The 15,251-nt window shown below is 37.4% G+C and overlaps 1 protein-coding gene across 1 annotated transcript in view; it reads left to right on the top strand.

Annotated features, from left to right (window-relative positions):
• The window catches only part of TNKS (tankyrase), a 210,691-nt gene that overhangs the window by 50,228 nt on the left and 145,212 nt on the right, over positions 1 to 15,251 (top strand). The window contains exon 3 of the mRNA XM_047092410.1: positions 12,230 to 12,325. Within this exon, the coding sequence (XP_046948366.1) occupies positions 12,230 to 12,325 (96 nt within the window). The remainder of the gene's footprint in view (positions 1 to 12,229; positions 12,326 to 15,251) is intronic.

The raw sequence follows: 15,251 nt of genomic DNA, 5'->3' as shown, positions 1-15,251 counted from the left end.
TGTGAGAGAAAGAGAGTATGAGCAGGCGAGGGGCAGAGAAAGAGGGAGACAGAATCCGAAGCAGGCTCCAGGCTCCGAGCTGTCCGCACACAGCCCAATGAGGAGCTTGAACTCAGGAACCTCGAACTCACAAACTTTGAGATTATGACCTGAGCTGAAGTCTCACACTTAACCAACTGAGCCACACAGGCGCCCCGTAGTAGTGATATAATTTCTTAAACTAAAGTTCAAAGCAAAATCAGAATGTTAGGGTACAGGTTCAATCCTGTGTTCCTTGAGGCAACTGTTTCTAAATATGTAACTTTAAACCTTGTACCTAGTGGCACTAAAATGAATTTTAATTGGCTATAATGTTTTATACTAATGAGGAGTTTGCCTGGAATACTAAGTCCTCGAGGACTTGAGAGAGGGGAGGTGGGGTGACAGTTTAGGGAAGGTTTTGGAAAGGAGGTAGGATCTGCCTTTCTCTCCCAGAGACAGATTGGGAAGCACCTTTTTCATGTGGTCATTGTCCCTTAGAACTGTAAAAAAAAAAAAAAAAAAAAATGTAATCCTTTTAGAAACTTGTGTAGTTAGACTAAAGTTATTTGCTTTGTTCCTTATTAGTGTTTCATTTAGTAGAGTCTAGCCAAGGTTTAGAAAAGTAATCTTCCCCTAAATAAAAGGAAGCATAAAACAATAATTGACTTGGCACAAATGAATTCATTGTTCCTAGGGCTCTTCCTACCATTTTGCCTTTATTTCAGTCCAACAGATAGATTTTTAGCGCTTTCTGTGTGTATGATTCTGTTTTTGAAAGGCAGGTGAAAAGATCCTGATTGAAGGGACAAGGTGTTTATTGCATCCCTATCATATGCCAAGAACCAAGCTAGGTTTATATATAGTGTCTCACTTAATTATAACAGCAATTCTCTGAGGTAGGTAGTGTTTTATGAAAGAGGAAATTGAGATTGACAGAGGTGAAGTAACTTGTGTAAGGTCAGACAATTGCAAAATACAGAACAGTATTTTAAAACTCACGTTTGTCTGACTCCTGGGCGGTACTTTCATTTAGACTTGACTCTCTGGGGTTTCCAGGTAGAAAGAGTATCCTTTGTTAGACTCATTCTTAGATTTATTTTAGGGCCTGCTTTGTCTTAAATTGTGGTTTGCGTAAGCAGATAATGCTGATTTCACAGATGTATTGTGGCCTGGCTTACCTCTATTATAAAAAGGATATAATTGACCTGGATCTAAAAATCTACTATATATGCATATAGAATCATCTGTTTCTAAGTTACTCTGGATACAATAGGCCTTTTAAAAAATTCTTGACTTTCTATATTTGTAGGTGAACTTGATAATGGGAGCAGATTCTAATTGGAGGATTCTTTTATTATAAAATTTCACGCCAAAATTTGATCGTGAAAAACTCTGATGTGAATTCAGTAAATTTTTATTTACTTGGCTTAATTGTTTGAGTGAGTAAATATTTTTTAATGTCTTAAAAAAACATAGAACAGTTTCAGGTATACATGATAGTGATCCCCACGGTCAGTCTAGGTACCATCTGTCACCAAAGTTATTACTGTTAATACTGTGTAGTATTTAGTGTGCACCCCATGCTGTTCTTTACACCCTGGCATCTTACTACTTCTTTTGTAACCGGAAGTTTGTGCCCTTTGCCTTATTTATGCTCCTGCTTGCTATATGCTGGGCACTCTTCTAAGAACTCCTCAAATATTTATTCTTTTTGTCCTCCTAATAACTCCATGCGGTGGCTACTGCTATTTTCTTATCTGCAGATGAGAAGATGGAAGAGCAGAGAGGTGCAATCACTTCCTAGGGCCCCAGAACTAGGAGGAACGGAATTGGGATTCTAACCCATGCAGTCCTGTTCAAGAGGATGGTCTCTTAACCCAACTGTGTTCTTAACTGGTTAACTGTGACGTTTTGTCAGTAGTGAGTGGAGACGACTTGCAGAGAATTTGATTTCTTTGAACTTTTTTCCAAAAAAGAAGTGCAGCCTCATTTTGTTTCCAGTGACGTACGTGGAAAAAAGTAATAAGTGGGTATCTGATTAGGCACAAAAAGGCAGGTAGTTCATTGAGGTGAAATTAAGTAATGTATCACAAGTATGCTAGTCCCAGATGTTGACAGGATTCTGAATTTTTGGTGACTTTGGTATGAAAGGCAAAGACTAACAAAGGTATGATTAAAAACTTGGACTTTGACACAATAGAAAATTATTTCTTGACTGTTTCTTTTCGACAGTCTCAGCATTATATAATCTGGATCTGGGTTCTTTCTCACATGTACTTGTTGCAAATATTTTGTTCTAGTCTGTGACTTTCCTTTTCATGCTCATAACTGTCTTTGGAAAAGCGGAAAGTCTTAATTGTGATGAAGTACAATTTATCAACTTTTTTTTTTATGGGTAGGCCGTTTTTATCTTAAGAAATCTTTTCTCTCTCAAGGCCATGAAGATTTTCTTCCATGTCTTGTTCTACAGGTTTTATTGTTTTAACTTTTATTTTTGAATTCATGGCTCATTTGGAGTTAATTTGTTTCTAAGTGTGAGGTAAGAGTCAGACTTTGTGCGTTTTCTTTTTCTTGTCTGTGTAGGTAACTGTTGTTCCAACGTATTTTGTTCAAAATATTTTTTTCCATCATCGTGTTACCTTGCTGCCTGTATTTTTTTTAAGTTTATTTATTTATTTTGAGAGAGAGAGCGCGAGTGCCCCGGAGTGTGCGAGTGGGGGAGGGGCAGAGAGAGAGAGAGAGAGAGAGAGAGAGAGAGAGAGAATCCCAAACAGAATTGTGTTGTGTGTTGTCAGCCCAGAGCCTGATGGGGGCTCCATCTCACAAACCAGGAGATCATGACCTGAGCTGAGATCAGGAGTCAGAGGCTTAACTGACTGAGCCACCCAGGCGCCCATCCTTGCCTTCTTTATAGAAAAATCAATTAGCTATACTTGTGTTGGTCTGTTTTCTTTTCTGTTAATCTGAATATCGGTTTTTATCCCAATAATTCACTGTCTTAATTACTATATCTTTCTAATAAATCTTGAAATTGGGTAGCATGATTTCTTCAACTTTCCAACGTGGTTCTGAGTATCTCTCTCTACTTTTTCAGATCATATTTTCCTTTAATTCTTTGAACTCATTTATAATAATTGCTTTAAAGTCTTTGTCTGCTAAGTCCAACATCTGGGGCATCTTGGACACGATTTCTTTTGACTGCTTTTTTTGTTCTTGACTGTGAATCACATTTTCCTTTTTCTTTATATGTTTAATAATTTTTTATTCAATAGTAGATACTATAGGGACTACAATATTATTTTTATTTATCTTCCTCTGAAAAATTTTTATGCTTGTTTTAGCAGAGACTTTGGTTGCTGGCAAATCACCCTGAACTTCTGGATGTTTGGATTTATGCTTTATTAAATAAGTGCATTTCTGTGGAAAGCCCAAGGTGCTTCCTAAAATCTTTATCATAGTGGGACTCGATGTTCATACTGTCTCCTGCAGATCTTGTTGAGGGTTGGTTTTAGAATTTATTAGGGTGTGTCGAGTCTAGGGCTTATTCTAGAGCAATTTCCAAGTATTTTGGCGTTTTTTTCTATTCTGAAGAGCTTTTGTTTATTTGGGTCATATATAACATTAGAAATCAAAACTACAATCTTCATAAAGGTACCCATTTATTTAGCAAATACTAAATTCACTATATATTGAGAGAAATAATGTTGTTATGAAAAGTAACTATGTTTTCCAAAACCAAAAATTAGTAAAAATATTGGCATTAATGCATACAGTCTTTATTATCTGGCTTAATCAAAGACAGTGGGATCCTCATGTCTGCTTTTGTGTGCAATATGTTCTGATGAAGAAAATTCAGATTTATAGTTGGAAGAGGGAAATGTATATAATAACATTTTCGAATAATTGTGAGTATTCTTCTTTGATATCCCAATCCAAACTTGACAAGTGGTAGACTCTAAATAGGCAATTGCCATATGGAAACAAACCATAACAGAAAACTTTCTATACTCTGTAACATCACAGTCTAATGATCTGTGTTTCACTTTGAAAGGTTCTGTACTCAAATATGATTTTGTAGGTTTCCATTGGTCATTTTGAAAATATTAACTCACTGAGTTGGAAATTCCAAGATGTTGACACATTTTAAATCTATACCAAAAAACTACTTTTGTTATACCAATGTCAGCAGAAAAGTCTACGTTCAAATTTATGTAGGCAGAGAAAAAAAATTTGCAAAATTCTAATTTTTGCGTGAAAACTTAAATTTTCCATCATTGGCATTTTAACAATGCCTGCCAGATACCAAGTCTGAATGACCATAGTATTGTTCTTCTTTTCATTAAAAATGGTGCATCATGACAAAAAGTGGCTAGTTCAGCTTGCAACCACAGTAATCCCATGAGTCCTTTAACTGAGATAGTAGAAGTCTTTATGCATGTTCCAGTTCTTCACAGAGAACATTAAGAAGATGTGTATCTGTGGGTAAAGATTTAATACAGTTAATAATTTTTACTGTCGTTAAGGACATTCTAAAATGAAACCACTTTATTTATTTATTTTTTCTTTCAAGGCAGTGAAGAATGCAGGGGTCCCTAGTGTAGTTTGGGGCCACTGCCTTGGTTTGTGCTAAGTTACCAGCAGTTTTATTCGTTGCTTTTGTACCATCAGTGCAGGTGTTAATAATAATCAAACAGGGAAGTTAGTGACGTTGTAGACCCCAAGTCTCTGCTCTAGGGTGTGGTGCATATTCATAACTCAGATGGCCTTTTGTTTTCTCAGCTCTGCACTGTGTTGAGGAGGTGTTTTTAGTATCTCCGTACTTTCTTAAGGCCAGAATTTCAGTTTCTCTCAGCACTACTGCCCACCCCTTGCACTTTTTGACCTCCACTGACTGTGTGATGTGCTCATCCCAACAGTAGCTACTACCTGTCAAGCCTCAGGTGGTCTTACCTTATACAAACGATACGAGGCCAGCCCACAGCCTTGTTATCACAAGGGACCCCTACACAGATATTTGGGCCCTGCTCGCTGCCTCGTCCCTCCTCTCCAGTTTTCCATCCTACAGATTCCAACCAGTTCATGTTCTCTGAATTCAGATCTCTGTCTTCTCAGCTCAGCGTGACCACCTTGTTTTGCTCTGATTCTAGTTGTAAGCAGGTGGTTGCCAATTTGTCACGGACAGAGTCAAGTGATCATGGTACCCATCTTTTGAGTTTCCTTTCTTTCAAAGGTCACAGTTTAGCACCACCGTTGATCACTGCCTTCAAAGATTCTTTTTGGTTCTTTTACAGCTTTGCTCTATCACTTTTTATAGTTTCATCTAACTTAGATATTTCAGGTTGTCTTTTATTACATTAAACACAATGAACATAGTTCTTTTTGGTTTTCAGTCTTTGCTTGTTTATTAAATAGCATAGTTCTTTTTATAACGTATCTGGTAGTTCTTTCTGATATCTAAAGTTTTTGTGGAGTTTTTGTGTGTGTGTTGTTTATTGATATTCATTGTTGCTTCTGCATTTTGGATTACCTCTGTACTTGGTTATCTTGGCTATGTGGTGGGCCTTTTACTCTAAATTTATCTGTAAGGACTAACTTTTTGCCCTTTGATGAAAGTACTTTCCCCTGAGAGGATGGGCATATATGTTTGCCAGATGTCCTGACATTACTGCCAGTCTGGGACCACCTTCAAATTAAACTCAAGGCTTCACATAGTTTGGACACCCAAAGTTTCCAACCAGAGGGATGATTCTGTGCTAGGGTGAGTTCAGGTCACTTTATCCTCATCCTGAGGATATAGCCCTTTTTGTATGGGGACAGTCTTTGTTAGAATCCTTACTTTGTTGGGGGGGGGGGCAGAAATGATTGCTGTTCCTGTGTCCTATGAGACATTGAAAGGGCAACTTATATTTTTCTGGATTAGTAAGTGCTTTCGGAACAAAGGCAGTTTCCATATATGTTTGTCCTCTGGATTCCCATTTGTGCCTTAGTTTTGGGCTAGTAATTCTTTGTCATTAGCTCTTAGATGAAGTTATGTTTTTGTTTTAAATCTAGTTCTGTTCATTATTCACAGCCTAAGGATTGGTCCAAATAAATGGTCAGCCAGTATTGAAAAGAGAAAATTGTCATTCAAATTCTAACTCAGTGCTCACTTCGGCAGCACATATACTAAATTCTATTTCAGATTCAGTAAGCCATACTACTATGTAGGATAACACTGGTTACTTGAATTTTCATGTCTACTGTTAGTGATAAATCAACTCTTGATGATTTTTTAAAATAAAATATGGTAGTTTACCTTTATGCCATAGTAAGTAAAGTGTATCCTGAATGAAAAGATAAATGGCTTTTCAAAAAATGTGTACAATATATAAATATATACAGGATTTATAATACCATGCCATTACATCTTATAATACAATTATAATATTGTACATGTTCCTGTGGAAAAAGGCAATCTGAATAGATATTAACCTCAGGATATGCCATGTATATCACTTAGAAAAAATAATTTGTTGGGGTGCTTGGGTGGCTCTGTCGGTTGAGTGTCCGACTCTTGATTTCAGCTCAGGTCATGATCTAAGGGTCTTGACAAAGCCTGCTTGGGATTCTCTCTCATCCTCTCTCTCTGCCCCTCCTCCCCTGCACATGCTCTGTCTCTCTCAAAATAAATAAATACACATTAAAAAAAAAAAGAAAAAGCAATCTGTCTTTTAAAAGCCATGTGTGTTGGTGAGAGTCCTATATATTGAAGATGGTAGCTAGTTAAAATTTGGCTACTTGATATTTGCTCTAAGATTAGGTTTTATTTGCTAAAAAATCTAATGAATTTAGTCCTCTCTGTGATTGAATTTTGGAAGCTCAGTCAGATGACTGTCTCTATACTCATAAAGATAAGATGACTGTGAAATACATTTTAACATAAACATAACTGCTTTTAAAATTAGTATTCAGGGGCCTGGGTGGCTCAGTTGGTTAGGTCATGATCTTGATTTCGGCTCAGGTCATGATCTTGTGGTTCATGACATTGAGCCCCACATCAGGCTCCACACTCAGCTTGGGATTCTCTCCCTCCTCTTCTCTCTGCTCCTGTCCAACTTGTTCTCTCTCTCTCTCTCTTTCTCTCTCTCTGTCTCTCAAAAATAAATAAACAAATAAATAAAATTGAGTGTTCATTGTGAGGAACAGTTTTAGACCTTTAATGTAGCTCTAAAATTCACATAACAAAGAATTTACAATATTTTAATAGAGGATTTCTACATTTTATAGTGAAAACTATATTAAACACTTTTTGACAACTTACCTAAAAGTCTTGCTATGTTTTTAGCTTGGATATTTGTATGGTTTTTATTTCTTTTATCTTCTTAAATAAGTTACTAATACCTATAATTAAATACAATCTACCATACTAGCACTTGGTATTTTTCTAGGAATTTGATAGGATGAGGCTTTGCATACATGTAAAAATACTTTCTTTTTATTCGGAAGAATTAAAATGATAGACATGCTTAAATTCAATAGTTTTGAGAAATGAAACAGTTTCAATTTCTACTGTATTGGTCACAAGGTAAAGGCGTGCTTTTGAATCTGGCTCACTATAGCTGAATGCTTGCACCAGAAATAGGAAAATCACGTGTCCTTCTTGGCATAAGCTCTTTTGAGAATGACAGTTTGAATATTGTAATCCTACCTTGGTTTTAACTATCTGTTGTTATGCCTGCTGCTAGATTTTCTCCATCCTCCTAAACTCAGAAGGACATAAATGGATTTGAAATGCATCAGTCGAACAATTGGATATAGACAAGTCATTTGGGATTCGAGATTTGATGATGACCTAATTGGTTAAAGATAGTACAAGGAGATTTTTGAATGGCCACAGTAGTCTTGAATTTATGTACTGAATCGTTACTCAGATTTTAGTTTCCTTGTTTTTCTTTCAAACCTTACTTTCTATATTGTTTGTATATTTTGGGAACTTTGCTTCAGACGTTGTGCTACTTTTGAAGGAGACTGTTTTATATGAGTGTGTTGTCAGTGTATGTTGATGTTACAAGATGAATTTCTTTTTTTTAAGTTTATTTATTTTGATGTTGATTTTTGAGAGAGAGAGAGAGAGCGCGAGCGCAAGTGGGGGAGGGTCAGACAAGGAGACACAGAATCCTAAGCAGGCTCCAAGCTGTCAACACAGAGCCCAATGTGGGGCTTGAACTCACAAACCCTGAGATCATGACCTGAGCCAAAGTCCGACATTTAACAGACTGAGCCTCCCACGTGCCCCACTACTTATTTATTTTGAGAGAGAGAGAGAGAGAGCATGTGAGCGAATGTGTGCAAGTGCAGAGGAGGGGTAGAGAGAGAGGAATTTCTAATTGTAGTATGCATTGCAGGTCACATTTTGTAACTATTCGGTAGCTCAGAAGTTTGAACGCAAAATTTGAAGCAGAATTGAGAATTCCACATGTCACCAGTTCAAGTGTAGACTGTCATTCTTGAAAGCCATTGTTTTACCTTTGCCTGATGTATGTGCTGTTTGTCTGGCGTTGGAAAACAGAGAAACAACTCCCCATAGAGAATAGTGTGAAACAGAATTTCAATCGGAGGAATTGCTTGGGAGTCGGTTGGGACGCTTTAGTGTGTACCCCACAACTTCCATTGATTATGGGTTCTACTTTGAGTTTTGTTTTTGTTAGCTAAAGTGTTAGGGTGAATGAAAAACTTTTTTTTTTTTTATTTTGATTTAGAGGGTGGGAAGGAAAAGGTTCTACTCGAAATAACTTTTTTTTTCTTTTTAATTGAGTTTCTGCCTTAGACATCTAGACATCATCTGCCTAGTCCAGCTCCTCCACTTTATAGACTTGGGAAGTCTGGCCCAGAGAATTTTTTTGATTCTCAAACCATATGAGGTAGAGGACTAGGTTTTTCTTCCTCCCCAGGGTATGGCAGGCCAATAATTTTGTAAAGTACAATAAAAATGAAATACCAGTAAATAATTTTAAAATAACATACACAATTCTAGATGCTTCCTCTTAATTTCTGTGCTTATTTCAATGTAGATGGATTACAAAGAGTTTTGGGACTAGCATAGTCCATAGACCATATTTGGTATATCACTGTCAAGGTCGGCGTTGGCCGACTGTCATATACGGGCCAAATACAGCTCACCCCTTGCGTTTTGTATGTGAGCTAAGAATTGCTTTTACATTTTTCAGTGATTTTTAAAAAAATCACAGTACTAGTATTTTGTGACACATGAAAACTATATAAAATTAATATTTCACCGTCCTTAACTAAAATTTTATTGAAGCACAGCCACACACATTCTTTTAAGTATTGTCTGGAGCTACTTTTCCCCTGTAAGGATGAGGTTGAGGCAGGGATGAGTAGTTGAGACAGAGACCATATGGTCTACAGAGCCTGATATATTTACTATCAGACCCTTTGCAGAAAAAATAAAGATTTAAAGAGCTGGCTCTAGGACAGAGCATTGAATTAGTAGTTAGTGGTAGAGTTGAGAGCACAAACAAGGTCTCCATCTACAAACGTGCTTTAAATACTGTCGTTAGCTGCTGTGTAGCACAGGCTCCGTGCTTAGTGCTTTGCCTGCCACGGTTCTGTAAACTTCCCAGCACTGCCCTTTTACACAAGTTAGAGAATTGTTAGCTTACTTCTAGTTATAGATGCCTTTATTGCCCCTAAATTAAATCTCTCTTCTTTTTAAATTTTTATGTTTATTTATTTTTGAGAGAGAGAGAGAGAGCACAAGCAGGGGAGGAGCAGAGAGAGACGGAGGCACAGAATCCAAAGCAGGCTCTAGGCTGTGAGCTGTCCGCACAGAGCCTGATAAAGGGCTCGAATCCACAAACCAGGAGATCGTGACCTGAGCCAAAGTCGGACACTTAACCGACTGAGCCACCCAGGCGCCCCCACTAAAACTCTTAATTCTACTGAGTTTTGGTTTTTAGTTAACTGCTCTCCAGTTAATTAAAAATGATTGAATATTTTCTAATGTAGATTTTGTAGTCACCATCTGCTTCAGAAAATTCAACTTCTTCTTCCCTGTTGCTACTTTAGTTTGCACTGTTTCTGTGCGTTCAGGTCTAATGAAAGAAATACATAGGACTCAGAATCTTTAGAAAACAGATATTTTTAGTAACAAGATTGCTTCTTTAAAAGTCACCTAAAATAAAGCAAAACTGCAGCCAAACTTAATGGCAGATTTCTATTGTAAAATAGCAGAAATATAATAGGTAAAGTACTAGTTACAACAAAAAAGATCGAGATTTTAGGTGACTTTTGGAGAAACAATAAGGCTTTCAGGTTTTTTCCTCTACCTCATAAACTGCAAAATAAAAGCTCCCATCATATAATTGTCAAGCCTTGTTAAATGAACATACTGCTTTACTTATCTAAAGCAGGTCTGAAGTTCTCAAAGTATGCAGTAAAAAAACTCTGCTTTTCATGGGGCTGTTACTTCTTTGTTTTCCTACCCTTTGCATGTGATCACTCAGCTACTAAATAAAGATAGAGCCATAGCTGTCAGCTTTACATTTGATACATGAGTCTGCTTCATGATAAAGACCCTTTATAAGCCAGACCTCAATGTTGGGATTTCTTCTTGGAATTAAAACAAAAACAAAAACAAAAACAAAACTGTTGCCATGAAAGCTTATTCATCGTGATGAAAGAGTAACCACGGTTTGAGATTGTGGTACTTGTTCTTTTATTCTGTTTACTCTTGAGTCAGTGTGTAAACATCTGGAAAATAATTATGATTGCTTTCATTCAGAGATGAAATAATATGGAAAGTCCTGGCAAAATCTCGCTCCCATCTTCTCAGCCCTGGCTAGTTTTTACTATCCCACATCTGAGAGTGGCCAAGATTTAATGCAAGAGGTGCTGATGAACACTGTTCCGGCAGCTGCGTCCTAATTCCAGATAAGGCTATTCCTTTGTACTTTATAGCGAAGCCATTGACTAGATGGCTTATCGATTAAAGGAGGGGGAAGAGCTTTATAAACAGCAGGACCTGTTACTTAGTAATACAGGAGGATTGCCTTCCATATATTCCCAAGGAATGTATGGACTTTAGCTTGGAAGTGCCAATGAATGAAAATTCGGGACTCACCAACAGCAGTGGCTCTGACGTTTTTAGACATTATATAACATCTCTTTAACCACATATTTGAATATGACATTTCTGCTTTGTTTTAAATTTATGTTGTAATATAGTGGTAAATGGTAACAGCTACTGTTCTCAGCAGGACACAAAATCTTAACTATTTGAACTGTTAGAAGAACTTGTAATTGAACCCTGCTTGTTTGGACTAGTTGTTACTGTATTTAGTAGCCTAACCGTCCGTTGGGTGGTATTACAGCAACGCCCGCCATCCCTACACGCCCATGTGCTCACATACCAGGTATGGCGGGGAAGCGTTTTGGATTAATAAATCGTTACATCTGGATTTGACTCAAACAGTACTTCTCTCCTTTGGGAGCCTCCATGTCTAAGAATTCTCCGTAGCCACTTTCTACCTAATACAGCATGTGCAGCATTCATTCCTCGGCATGTATCATAGTGATATTCTGCTTCTAAACATTTTTTATGGAAAGAATTATTGCAGAGGGCAGTTCTTTTTTGCAGCCTGACTGCAGGGGAGCAGGGTTGCATGCATTCCTATGTCCGTTAAACTTCCTGGAAGCAAGCCAGCATGTTCTGGTGAGTTTCCTGTGCAAGCAGCGAGCCACTAAAAGGCTTGCACGGTATTACAACTCTTCTGAGGAGAGGAAGCGTTAGGAAATTCAGCAGTAAAGCAGCAGCAACAAGCAGCCACAGTGGTAGTAAAGATAGGGAGGTTCCCGGTTAGCGTATTTCCCAGTGTGAGGCAGTGAGCACACAGCTTCCCATTCCGCTGCCTGAAGGAGGCAAACCAAAACTGGCTTCTCGCAAGATTTTTCTAGTTGCATGTTTATGATGCTAAGTCATGTGATAATACTGTACCACAAGTTGCCAACTTTGCTTTACTCTAGAGAGGATCCTCTGCTGCAGTGCTTTTTTCCCACCTTTCTGTGTCTTTCTTTCTTCTTTTTTTTTCTTGAAAGAGAAAAAACCGTGCAATGTATGTTTATGCCTACACCATGCCGAGGCGACACTTACCAGTAAATAATCTCTGTATCCCTGAGGTAAGATACTGTTTCTGCTTTCCCTGCACAGTGCTGCTGCAGCACGGAGCCGATCCAAACATTCGGAACACTGATGGGAAATCAGCCCTGGACCTGGCCGACTCTTCAGCGAAAGCTGTCCTCACAGGTAAGGAAACAGAGAGCTACCACGTTGTTTTATCTACGGGACCCCTAGCTTGACTTTACATAAAACCTTTCTGCGCTGAATTTTATTTTCCTGCTGGTTAAGCTCAACAAATATGCGTGCCATTATCTCTACTTTATTATTGATTTGCTATATTAACTGTCTCATTAATTTCTATGCTGTCATAAGCATAAGCAGTAAGATTGTTTATTCTGCTTGGAATTTCTGAGAATCACAGCATTAAATGATAGCATAAAGTATTCACTCATGTGTTAGTCCTTTTTTATGGATTCGAGCATAATTTTCCTGAACCTCCTCTTCTCCGTTGATTTCTTTTGAAGACCTTCACCACTGAGCAAGCAAGGGCATTTGTATTACTTATAAAAGTAGTTTTGATTGGAAAGACAACCTGCTGCCTTATTACTCAGATCAATAGTTAAATAAAATATGATGCTGCTCCTTCCTTGCCGTTCTGTTTATATTTTTATCCTGTCTTCTCACTTTGCCCATGATAGCTAAGTACTTTGTAGATGAGGCAATGTATTGCCTTTTTCTTTCAGATAATGAACATTTGGGGCTTACATATTGGTTTTATCAAGGCAAATGTCAAGAGCCAGCAAAGAGGAGATGCTGGCATAGAAAGGTTGTCTCATAACAATATAGAAAATAATGCTATAAGTGAGAAGATACAGAGCAACTGTTCTCATTGATCTTCGTTCTCAGAATACTGCATTGGATCTATTTTTGTTTTTATTCTTAGCATCTGAGTTCTGCTGCCTTTGCCTTCTTTTACTTAACTGACCTTTGTAATTTGGAGCCTCTTTGTCACTGCAGTGCTAACAGTATTGTTTTAGGTTGTGTGAAAGTAAATGACTTTTACCTTCCTTTTAAATTTGCCCGTGTTTGAAGAAAATAAATCTTATGTTCACTTTTAAGTTTAGAGTACATGCTGCGCATTTTTAACAGAGCCTGAGGTGCATGGAAAATGTTTATACGTAGAAGCTTTGAAAATGTGTGGAATTTTGCTCAGTTACTCCACATACACAACTTCTCACTATTGCTAAAATTGAGATAAATCTCTGCTCAATCTGAGTGATAAGACTTTTCACCATTAATTAAGTGATTCGAATTGGTGAAGTCATTTGGTTGCCGAATCAAGATAACATATACTAGAGAAATAAAGCTATTTTAAACCAGTGTAGATAAGAGGAACTTTAAGTATAATTATATAATTTTAACTAATGCAATGAAAAGATACAGCCTCAGGCCTCCTTCCATCCCCTCTTTTCACAAAGCACTAGGGCCGTAGTAGTAGCAGCCTTGGAGTGGGCTGTGACCGGAGGAGAAACAGCGTCCGTGGGAATCGAGATGTGTTCCAAACGCGGACCAAGACTGTCTCTGTGGCTGAGTGTCCTCCTTCTGACCTTTCCTTGTCTTCAACCGTCAACGCCTTTCTTGTCCATCTGTGAGATTCATTTAATGCAATCGTGTTTTTAAATCCACTTCCAAGTTTTTCCAAAGACAAAGTTGAAATACAAATTATTAACAGCACGAAGCTATGTCCTAACTTGAAATGAATTTCTGGGGGGATGATATTGGCTGCTGTTCGTTTGCAGAAGAGCTTTGGCATAATAACTCATGGAGACTAGATTCCTGGAAGACAGATGCCGTATCTGTTAAGCTTGATTTGAAAACCCTCTTGGGCTGTACTTTGCTTAGATAGGGAGATACTAATTCTTCTTGGTCCTAATACTGAATTCATTAATTGTTCTTTTCATGAATAGTTACCCTTCTGGAAATGATGTACCACTTTTTAGGTTTAAAAGGTAAACATTCTAGTGTTGGTAGTTAATTTTGTGGAAAATATAAGCTAGTGATATTTACACGTTCATGTTATATAATCTTAGTGAATTAACACTTTAGGGAAATGGATTCCAAAATGTTTTTCTACCCATACAGGTTTCCTTCCAAGCAGTCCTTTTGAATGGAATTATAGAGGCAATAGTATTTCCAAAGCTAAATTAAAACAAGAAAGCACTGATAAAAAGAATCTTTTGAAAGGAATGCCTTAATTTAGAGTTATTAGGGATTATTTTGGGTGATGTATCATTCTTTGTTTTTATGCCAGGTGGGGTTTTAGTACTGGTACTTAGCTTAAGAGTAAACTTCCTGTTCTTGGTATTTTTCCTCTTTGGGAATTTAGTTGCTGAAGACGGTTTTCTAACATCTTTTATGTTACTACTTATGCATTAGGCAAAACTGTATACAGATGTCTATGTATATTCCTTAAAGGAAGTTAGCAAAGTGAATATCTCTTTTTATAGAATATTTTAAATATTCTACATTGAAGAAATGACTTAATATCCTCGTCTGCATAAAGAATGCATGGATTTTTATGAAGCCATAGAAAACAACAGCATACCTTTAGAATAACTAATTGGAGAGACTCCTCAAACTCCTATAGCGCTAAGTGAATGATACCCAAAGAAGAAATCTTGAGGGGTTTTTTGTTGGTGGTGGTGGTGTTGGTTTTTGTTAGCCACTCTGAAGTTCTGGGCAGTTAACCTAAGATCTTGGAGGTGGTTGTTTGTTTTTATTTTCAGGAAATAAGCATATAAAAAGCCTAAAACGGCCTATGTAAATTTTATTCAAGAGGAGTGTGGGTGTGCCTTTACTTTGGCCTTTTCTTCCCCTCCCCCCCCCCCCCCCCAGTTAAAAGAAATACATTCCTTGTGGAAATTAAGGAAAGTAGAAAAAGTACAAGAAAGAAAAAATCATTCTTAATTCTACCACCTAGAGAGACCATTTTGGTCTATTTTATTTGTAACCTTTTTCTGAGCACACATATCCCACACTCTTCTTTCTCTTTAATCAAATCAATCTTATACATTGCATGCTGCTTAATAGTACTTTTTTAAAAAATGGAATT

The sequence above is a fragment of the Lynx rufus genome, unplaced genomic scaffold (genome assembly GCF_022079265.1).
Source record: "Lynx rufus isolate CCGP_SWC_20201006 ecotype Redwood Valley unplaced genomic scaffold, mLynRuf1.p SCAF_3, whole genome shotgun sequence".
NCBI classification, from domain to species: domain Eukaryota; kingdom Metazoa; phylum Chordata; class Mammalia; order Carnivora; family Felidae; genus Lynx; species Lynx rufus.
The sequence above is the reverse complement of the archived record's forward strand: the minus strand, read 5'-3'. Positions and strand labels throughout refer to the sequence as shown.